This window comes from Penaeus monodon, chromosome 16 (genome assembly GCF_015228065.2).
Source record: "Penaeus monodon isolate SGIC_2016 chromosome 16, NSTDA_Pmon_1, whole genome shotgun sequence".
NCBI classification, from domain to species: Eukaryota; Metazoa; Arthropoda; class Malacostraca; order Decapoda; family Penaeidae; genus Penaeus; species Penaeus monodon.
In genome coordinates, this window is record NC_051401.1 from 30,073,416 (window position 1) to 30,083,000 (window position 9,585).

The 9,585-nt window shown below is 38.2% G+C and overlaps 1 protein-coding gene across 12 annotated transcripts in view; it reads left to right on the forward strand.

The window, feature by feature from the left end:
- The window catches only part of LOC119582702 (homeodomain-interacting protein kinase 2-like), a 75,971-nt gene that overhangs the window by 25,374 nt on the left and 41,012 nt on the right, over positions 1 to 9,585 (forward strand). For 4 of the 12 annotated variants that reach the window (XM_037931124.1, XM_037931127.1, XM_037931119.1 and 1 more), the window contains 9 exons: positions 2,254 to 2,442; positions 2,786 to 2,959; positions 3,148 to 3,366; positions 3,506 to 3,784; positions 3,983 to 4,102; positions 4,256 to 4,546; positions 4,654 to 4,818; positions 7,166 to 7,225; positions 8,701 to 8,931. In XM_037931124.1, the coding sequence (XP_037787052.1) occupies positions 2,254 to 2,442; positions 2,786 to 2,959; positions 3,148 to 3,366; positions 3,506 to 3,784; positions 3,983 to 4,102; positions 4,256 to 4,546; positions 4,654 to 4,818; positions 7,166 to 7,225; positions 8,701 to 8,931 (1,728 nt within the window). The remainder of the gene's footprint in view (positions 1 to 2,253; positions 2,443 to 2,785; positions 2,960 to 3,147; positions 3,367 to 3,505; positions 3,785 to 3,982; positions 4,103 to 4,255; positions 4,547 to 4,653; positions 4,819 to 7,165; positions 7,226 to 8,700; positions 8,932 to 9,585) is intronic. The other 8 variants (XM_037931123.1, XM_037931130.1, XM_037931126.1 and 5 more) reach the window with 3 other exon arrangements.

Genomic DNA, 9,585 nt, shown 5'->3' on the forward strand with positions numbered 1-9,585 from the left:
TGTCAGACCATTTATATTAATGTTTTCATACAACTATTAGTAAGTTTGTGCATGTTTGTATGGAAGTCTGTATCCAGGTGTGTACATGTGTACATATACACAAATATGCATACATGTATTTATGTGAGTATATGTGGGTACTTGTATCTGTAAATGTGTGTACATGTGTACAGTAAGTCTCTGTATGAAGAGAAGCTATGTATAAAGGGCAATTTTAAAAAATTTGCCAAAAATAAACGGGAGCAAAAATAAAAAATCCCTGAGGTCAATTTCTGTGCTTTTCCATTAGCTTTCCAATGCTATGAAAAATCTTACATGGGATGTAAACTATATGAGAAAAGCAGTACAGAAGCTCAAAAAATTCAGTTTTAGGAAAAGAAAAATGAAAATTGTGAATATTTCTCTTCATTTTCTGAATCTTTCCTTCAGTGAAAAATTATTATCTAATTGACTATAAAACTACTGACATTTCTCTTTCAAATGCTGTTTGTTACATTCCCAAGTCATAGTATAAACTAAAGTGGTACCTCCGTATATGCTATCCTCGACAACATGATGCATGCTTAAACACAGTTATTGCTTGACTGACCACTTGTGCATGTGTATGTGGGTGTACATTTACAATTGCGTACATATTTGTACACATATGTGCATGTGTATATAAAACGTGCATGCATGTGGATGTAAATGTGTGCAAATGTATATGTAAATGTGTATACATGTATGTAAGTGTTTGTACATACATGCACATGTGTACAAGTGTGCAGATTTAACAAGAAACGATTAGAGTAACAAGCGGTTCATAGTTACTGAGTGACCTTGAATTGTTACTTTTTACTGAACATAAAATACATAGTCTTTGCTATGCGTGAAGTCTTCCCAGGTGGCGCAAACATGAAAACTCTTGGGAGGGACTTCATGTGGCTGCTGGAACCACGCTGTAGACCAACCCACCAGAACAAAGGAGTTGTGTTCATTTATTTTTTGAGGTAGAGACTCACCACTGCTCAGACATTATTATCAAACACTAAATATATATATATATATATATATATATATATATATATATATATATATATATATATATATATATATATATATTATATATATATATATATATATATATATATATATATATATATATATATATATGATGTGTATGTTAAAATGGAATCATATCTACCACATTTCTAAAAAAAAAAAAAAAAAAACAAAAACATGAAAAATTGTTTGATGATTTTTAGACCTTGAGGTTGGGAGGAATTTTTTATTGTAAGACATTTTCATCCTCCCTTGATGAATTTCAGTAGTTAATGTCAAAGTACATTGCATTACTTTCATTCCTGTAAGGGATAAGTACAGTGTAAAAATTGCTGGCACCACACGAGAGTGCCTAGGATTCATGAACCCCATCATTACTGAGTTTTTCTTTGCGAAGATTTATGTTTGCATGGGTAATTCTGAAAATGGGTATAAGTTATTTTTGACAAACTTATCCTCCCAGACCTAAAAACCCCTACCCAGCTTCGGGACGGTATGCTTAACCTTAGTGAAATAATTTTCAATCTTCAGAATCATAATTTGATGTTCCATACTGTTTTATACGTACTCATGAACAATGTGTTTGTTTAACATTGTTGGGTACCAAAGTTTTTATTATTATCATTTTTTTGTGATACTGTAGTAGATGAATAAGTATCATCTACTTGGACTGTCTAGTATCCCTTGTTTGTCATGGGTGAGAGTGCTCACTGGTAGGGCTGGGTGTTGCAGTTGAAGTGGAGATCAATGGGGGAGCTGGAGAGGTGGAATACTGGTCTCAGATGCGGATTCCATGGCTTAAGTACACTAGTGCTGTGTAAGCGTGTGGGGAATGAGGGGAGCCCGCTGTCTAATGAGCATGGACGTGGCTGAGGACCTGGTGTGACCCAGTCTGCGAAGTATGCTGAACTACAGGATGTGGGGTTGTGTTGCTACATTATGTTAATAGTTTATTGGCTTTCAAATTTTGTAAATCCATCATTGCTTTATCCTCCTCCTCCTATACCTCCTTCCCCTTCTCTTCTTAATCCTCCTCCTCCTCCTCCTCCTCCTCCTCCTCCTCCTCCTCCTCCTCCTCCTCCTCCTCCCCCCCCCCCAGGGTTCCCTACTCCCTATCTCATCCTCACTATTCCTCACTCTATCATCCTATTCTCCTCCTCCTATATCAGTTTAAGAATGTATTTTTTAATGTTATTTTTTCTGTCTTTCTAGCGCAAGTGCTTTGACCACAATGGCAGCGGTGGTGGTAGTTTGGGTCTAGAGAGTGGGAAGGTGGGGCCCCCAGGTGGTGCCCCAGGAACAACCTCCAAGACGGTGGCCCACGGGAAGGTGGCCCTGGGTGGCGGGGCACACAATGCCACCAAGGGTGTCAATTCAAATGCTGCTGACGGGGACTATCAGGTAGGTTGAAGTTTAACCCGTTCCTGCTTGGTGACGTGCTAGTACGTCATAGTGAACCGCATGGTTGGCAGGTTCAGCTTGTAGGTGTGGCAACATGCCAGAGCGTGTGGAGCGAGACGTCCTGCTTAACTTGCGTACTCCCGCGCCCACTGTCGGGCCACTGCCAGACATCACCAGAGTTAAATGGCTCTCAGAGATTTTTGATAACCGGGAATAATGGGTTAAAGGAAAGTTTGTTGCACAAGTAGGCTGTAATGGAAATTATGGGAAGTGAACATTAAACATATTAATCTCTCACATGAAGGAAGGATATATTTTTCAAAGTAAAACCTCTTACTTCTAGTTGGTACAACATGAGGTGTTGTACTCCCTCACTGCCCAGTATGAGGTGCTGGAATTCCTGGGGCGTGGCACATTTGGCCAAGTGGTCAAGTGCTGGAAAAAGGGCACCAATGATATTGTGGCCATTAAAATCCTCAAGAATCATCCCTCCTATGCTAGGCAGGGTCAGATTGAGGTAAGGTTATTTGAAAAGAATATAATAGCATTAGGTTTTTGTGTGTTGAATATGTATTGTCTTTGTGTAGAATATGTATATGCATTTTTTAAATGAATCTCCTTTTTGGATTGTATACAGAATTTTTCTTCATATTTATATACTTTCTTTTTGTATATGTATATATATATATATATTTTTCATCAAAGGTTGGAATCTTGACAAGACTGAGCCAGGAAAATGCAGACGAGTACAACTTTGTGCGAGCATTTGAGTGTTTCCAGCACAAGAATCACACCTGTCTGGTGTTTGAAATGCTTGAACAGAACCTGTATGACTTCCTCAAACAGAACAAATTCTCTCCACTGCCTCTTAAATTCATCAGACCTATTTTACAACAGGTTTTAACTGCTCTTCTTAAACTTAAGGTAAGAGATGTGAGGAAGATAAGGAATTCCATACAATAGTCTTGGTAAGTAGTTTGGAATATGTTTAGGGAATGAGTAAGAAGTATACAATTTTTTTATAGTGTGTTATTTATTATATTTTGTTTTCTCTTTCTTTCAGCAACTTGGCCTCATCCATGCTGACCTCAAGCCAGAAAATATCATGCTGGTTGATCCAGTCAGACAGCCATATCGTGTCAAAGTCATAGATTTTGGCAGTGCTTCACATGTTAGCAAGGCAGTCTGTAACACCTACCTACAGTCCCGCTACTACCGAGCTCCGGAGATCATTTTGGGTCTCCCTTTCTCTGAAGCCATCGACATGTGGTCCTTAGGTTGTGTTATAGCAGAACTGTTCCTGGGTTGGCCACTCTACCCTGGGTCCTCAGAATATGACCAGGTAATGGAACTCCTTCATGGTTTTTTTTCCCCCCTCTTCTGTAAAGGGTTAATACCATCAACCATTTACAGTTTAGAAATTTAATTAAAAATAATGGATATAGTTGACTCTGAAATAAGTAAATTCAAATACACATACTTCATTATGTAGACAATTATTGAGCAAAAGTTTTAATATATTTCCATTATGTTTTTCTAGATTCGTTACATCAGCCAGACTCAAGGAATCCCAGCAGAGCATATGCTGAACAATGCTACAAAGACCACAAAGTTCTTTTACCGAGACAATGAGTCAACATACCCATTCTGGAGACTAAAGGTAAGTTACATATTAACAATAAATTGAAAGGAGAAAACTTTAATATTTGTAAGAAATGCACCAACTGGTAGATTGATTTTGCTGTTATATTTATACACTCCAAATGATTGTAGTTGTGAAATATGAAAGATAAATTTTCTCTGCCAATTGCAGACCCCAGAGGAACATGAAGGAGAGACAGGCATCAAGAGTAAAGAGGCTCGTAAGTACATCTTCAACTGTTTAGATGATATGGGTCAGGTTAACGTACCCACGGAGCTGGAAGGCGGTGAGCTTTTGGCAGAGAAGGCAGATCGACGTGAATTCATAGATCTTCTCAAAAGAATGCTGACCATGGACCAAGAGAGACGCATAACCCCTGGAGAAGCTTTACAACACAGCTTTGTCACTTTACAACACCTTCTAGATTATCCACACTGCTCCAATGTGAAGGCATCCATGCAGGTGTGTCAAAGTTTTATTCAGATAGTGTAAATAGAATATTGCTGTTTTATGAAATATAAATTTTTCTGGATCATATTATAAACAAAACATTTTCTCTTATTTGTCAGATGATGGAAGTATGCAGACGGCCAGCTCCCCCATATGCTACGGCAGCAACTGTTTCACAGGCACAAGCTCTTCCACCTTCTCTCATGCCCAACTATGTCCACTCTACAAATGGCTCAGTTACGCTCACATTCAACAACCAGATTACCAATCAGGTACGCAATGAGGTAGGGACATATAATTATTGTGGATTTGGTAGTGAATGGATCAGATAAAGCTTTATTTCATTTTGGTTTGTTCCCTGTGAAAATAGTAATGAAAAGCTTGTTCCTATTGTTATGCAAATAGAGTATCACACTGATATTTTTCACATACAATTCATTTTTATACAGTTTAGATCAGGTCTTACCACCTTTCATAGTCACACATAAACAGTAAAACGGCTAACATCCATTTTTATATATAATACCCATAAGTATTACTAGTCTTTACATGCTATAATTGTTATCTGCATGGAAGATACAAAACTCATTCTGTTAGTGGTCCTTGTAATTAGGTAGCCAACAGTAATAATAACGGTTATTGTAACACTAGTCATTAAATTTCAAATCAAGAGTTTTATGTATTTTTGAATGAAAACAACTATTTGCAACTGTCACCCCTTCCTCTTCTCTCATCAGTCAGTCTCACTCTTGCATTGCTTGATTTTTGTTAACCCTTGTCCCCACCCCAAACAAAAGAAGCATTTATATAGGAGATTTAAAGAAGGGTTCATATATAAGAATATTTATCATTATATTCTGGATACCTTGCAGTAGAAGTGTGCATAAAGCACTGTCATAGTAATAGAGTTTGGTTACCATGCACACCCTCCTACTGCCAAGTTTAGATATTTTGTTTTGCCCCCTTCTAGTGTATACTAGTCTGTATGTAGAGAAATGTGTAGTTTTGTATTTCATCTTTCCTATCTTTTGGTATGTCTCTGTCTCTTTATACACAGTATTATGATGAGACAACAAATTACTCTTTGCTTAATTATCAATTCAGATGTGAAGGAGCATTATTAACCCAATGCTATGGGTTGGTTATGAAAGCCCTCTCTCCCGGGTTGTATACATAGTGGCCCGGGCCCCGCTGCCGGGGGATAGTGTTGTCACCATAATATGCGAGACATGATCATACATGCCCCCGGAAAACAGGACCGGCACGCCATGTCATGTATGCACATGCCACCTGGAATAAAGTACAGGCATTCCATGGCATGTATGTACATGCCACCCAGGGGCAACGGGTTAAATGAATTATGTGATAGCTTGTGTGCATTTCTCAAATACCAAGCCTACATCCATCAGCTCTGAAGCAGCCCTTCACTTAACATATATCTTTGGTTTAATCAGAACTCCCAGATATGAGCACTGAAAGATAAACTTATAAGGAGAACATTGCAAACTGATGGAAAGATGGTTACAGGTCACAAAAGCAGCTAGAGTGGTTTATTGATTAGGAAATGTCTTCAATTTGGAAGCATGTTATGAGTGTTCAGTAGTTCCTTACTTGATGTGTGGTTAATATGAACAGAATTTAGTATTAAGAGCCTTATATGTAAGAAACACATTTTTTTTTTTTTTTTACGCATTTATTTACAAGAATGGTAATTGGCGTGCTTTTGATGGTACTTTCTATGACTCATCTCCTCATTCTATAATGCATCTGACCTGCTGCTCTTTTCTCTTCTTTCTCCTTCTGCTTCTTCTTGCCCTCCTCTGTCTCCTCCTCTTCTGTCTCTTCCTCCTCCTCTTCCTCCCTCCTCCTCTTCCTCCCTCCTCCTCTTCCTCCCTCCTCCTCTTCCTCCCTCCTCCTCTTCCTCCCTCCTCCTCTTCCTCCCTCCTCCTCTTCCTCCCTCCTCCTCTTCCTCCCTCCTCCTCCTCCTCCTCCTCCTCCTCCTCCTCCTCCTCCTCCTCCTCCTCCTCCTCCTCCTCCTCCTCCTCCTCCTCCTCCTCCTCCTCCTCCTCCTTATTCTCTATATGAAACCTTTAAAATGAGTTTCTGTAGTATTTGTGTTGATATAATTTTCCTTGTTTTAAAATTAACTTGTCTGCTCTCACCATCTGAAACTTGTATACCAGCCAGTTGAACATATTTAATTGTTTATTTCTCATTGTAAATGTTAAATTATATATGAATTTGCATGATTACAGTAGTGTGTGGTACATGTTTCATGTTGATATTCTAGGCTTTCTTGTCATCTATTTCTGGAATTAGATGACAATTAGGAAATTATTAACCTGCAAGTGTTGCAACAGGGGTAAATTGAGATTATTTTATATAACCATGGTATCTGTAGATGATTTACTACATCAGCTCTCCCTCTGGTACTTCTGAGTTTGAGTTGGTAGTGGGAAATATCAATAGGAGTCTTGTGTGAGCTTCAATGAAACTAAAGTAGAAATGCCTATATATGTAACATATACCTTATTTTCTAAATTTGATCAAGTGTGTACACAACGAAGCCTTTTATATTTATCTTAAAATGATAAATCTGAAAAACACGGCTCAAACCTGTGACCGTTCCAGAGGAATCCAGGACATTTCGGCACCAGACGATTCAGCGGCAGGCAGCACCTCACCACAAAAGTAAGACGGGGACAATTCAGTGCCACAGATGAAAACCGTGTTATTTGAATGAGACAGAACAGTATCTTAGTTTCTTATATTCATTATAAAACTTAACATGAAATACATATTACACTGTATAATTTTGTTGAAACATTCTCAAAAAGAAGAATGCAGTTCTACAGTGTTGCCTATGAACAAAGAGGACTTCAATTATTTTATGAAGCCAATGTATCTTTAGAGCATTGCTTTAGTACAAGAATACATAGTTTAACTTACTTTTTCCACAGATGCTACAAGTTAATACACATTTTTACCTGACCAGAATATAATATTAAATAGTTAGTACAGATATTTGACTTTTTGACATTTGTAATGATTCTGACTCTAAGGGTAATTAACCCTACTGTATTATCTCTGTCCTGAATTGTCAGGTGCTGGACTGTCCAGATTCCATTGAAAGGTTACATCATAATTATGCTGAGTCTCTTTTTGTTTTCTTGTGAGCTTCTGTGTCAAGTGTAGAGAGACATAATTGTATTTATCAAAGATAAATGTTTGCATGTACATCCTGAAACTTTTGATGTGTCAAACAAAAAAAGAAGGCTTTGCAGTCTCCTCTTTTTTTTCTTCTTCATTTTTATGTGAGAGAAAAAAAAGTGCCTGTAATAGAAAAGTTTATATTTACTACCATAGTTAAAGCTAATGATATTGTTTCATAAAATTAGAAGAGCTTCAGACACATTTGTGTTATAAAGTATACTCTATTATCATTTAGGTAAATGTTTGCTCCCAAATATTTTAAGTTTCATTGTTTCTTCCTGTTTCTGCAACTGCTTTATTGGCATGAACAGGTGGTGTATTTAATTAAATATATTGAAATGAATTTCCTAAAATTTCATCTCATAAATAAAATTGTAAGCGTGAATATGTCTTTTCTAAAGATGGAAGCAAAATCTTTAATGAATATGTACATTATGGAAAGTTATTTATGAGAATGATATGCTTTTAATATACTGTAAATAGAAATGACTGATTTGAGGAGAATTAAAATTTCCTCATATTAAATTGTTATGAAATTTACATATTTATGGATTTGACATATATGATGATAGCCATAATGTATCAGGTATGAGCTATCTGAATTTTATGCCTTATTATAATATAGTGAATAGAAGAAAATATAATCTTATTTTGTATAGATACCTTATATTTGCATACCCTGATGATGATTAGGCATGTTGATAGGTGTTTTGTTCACACCAACTTTATATTGTGCTTATGTTGGAAGTATTATATTACCATTTACCCTTATTCTTAATGTGTACCAGATCTATCTGTGTGAAAGGTATACACCACAAAACAATCCGTGTTGCATTTAACTCTTAAGTACTTTGCACTATTTCTTAGGTATTCTGATTTTCATATTATTTGCCAATAAAGAAAGGACTCATGGCCAGTATGTCAAAGATTTTTTTTTATCATCATCTCTACAGTATGGCTTATATCAAGGAAGCCGAAGTGGGCGTGGATATAGTGGCAGCAGTCGTGGAGAAGCAGCGGCGGCAGCAGCAGCAGCAGCAGCTTTCCAACCTCAGCTGGTCCCATCTATCCTCTGTCCACCACCTGCTGCTGCTTACCAAGGCCTTGCTTCACCTGGCAAACATGTGACTGTTGTAACTCAACAGCCACAGTTACAACTCCAACCATCTTTACTCTCACAGCAGGTAGGGCACTTAAGACTCTCTCTCTCTATTTTGTGTCCTCTCTCTCTCTCCTATGTTTCCCTTCTCTCTGTTCTCTCTCTCTCTCTCTCCCTTTTTCCCTTCTCTCTTTTCTCCTCTCTTTTCCCCTCTTCCCCTTTTTCTCTCTTCCCCTTTCTCTCTCTCTCTTTCCTCTTCTCTCTTTTCTCTCTTTTTCTCTTTTTCTCTCTCTCCTCTTCCCTCTCCCTCATCTCCTCTCTCTCTCCTCTCTTCTCTCCTCTCTCTCTCTCTCTCTCTCTCTCTTCATCTCTCTCTCTCCCCTCTCCTCTCCTCTCTCTCTTCTCTCTCTCTCTCTCCCCTTTTTTTCCTCTCTCTCTCTCTCTCTCTCTCCCTTTCTCTCTCTCTCTCTCTCTCCCTCTCCCTCTCTCTCGTTCCTCTCTCTCCATCTTTTCCTCTCTCCCCTCCTCTCTCTCTTTTTCTCTGTTTCTCTCTCCCCCTCTTTTCTCTCCCCCCTTTTCTCTCCCTCCCCGTTCTCTCCTCTCTCTGTTTCTCTCTCTCTCCTTTTTCTTCTCTCTCTCTCTGTTCCTCTCTCTCTCTCTGTTCTCTTTTCTCTCCTCTCATCTCCTCCCCTCTCTCCCCTCTCTCTCTCTCTCTCTCCCCCTTCCCCTCTCTCTCCTC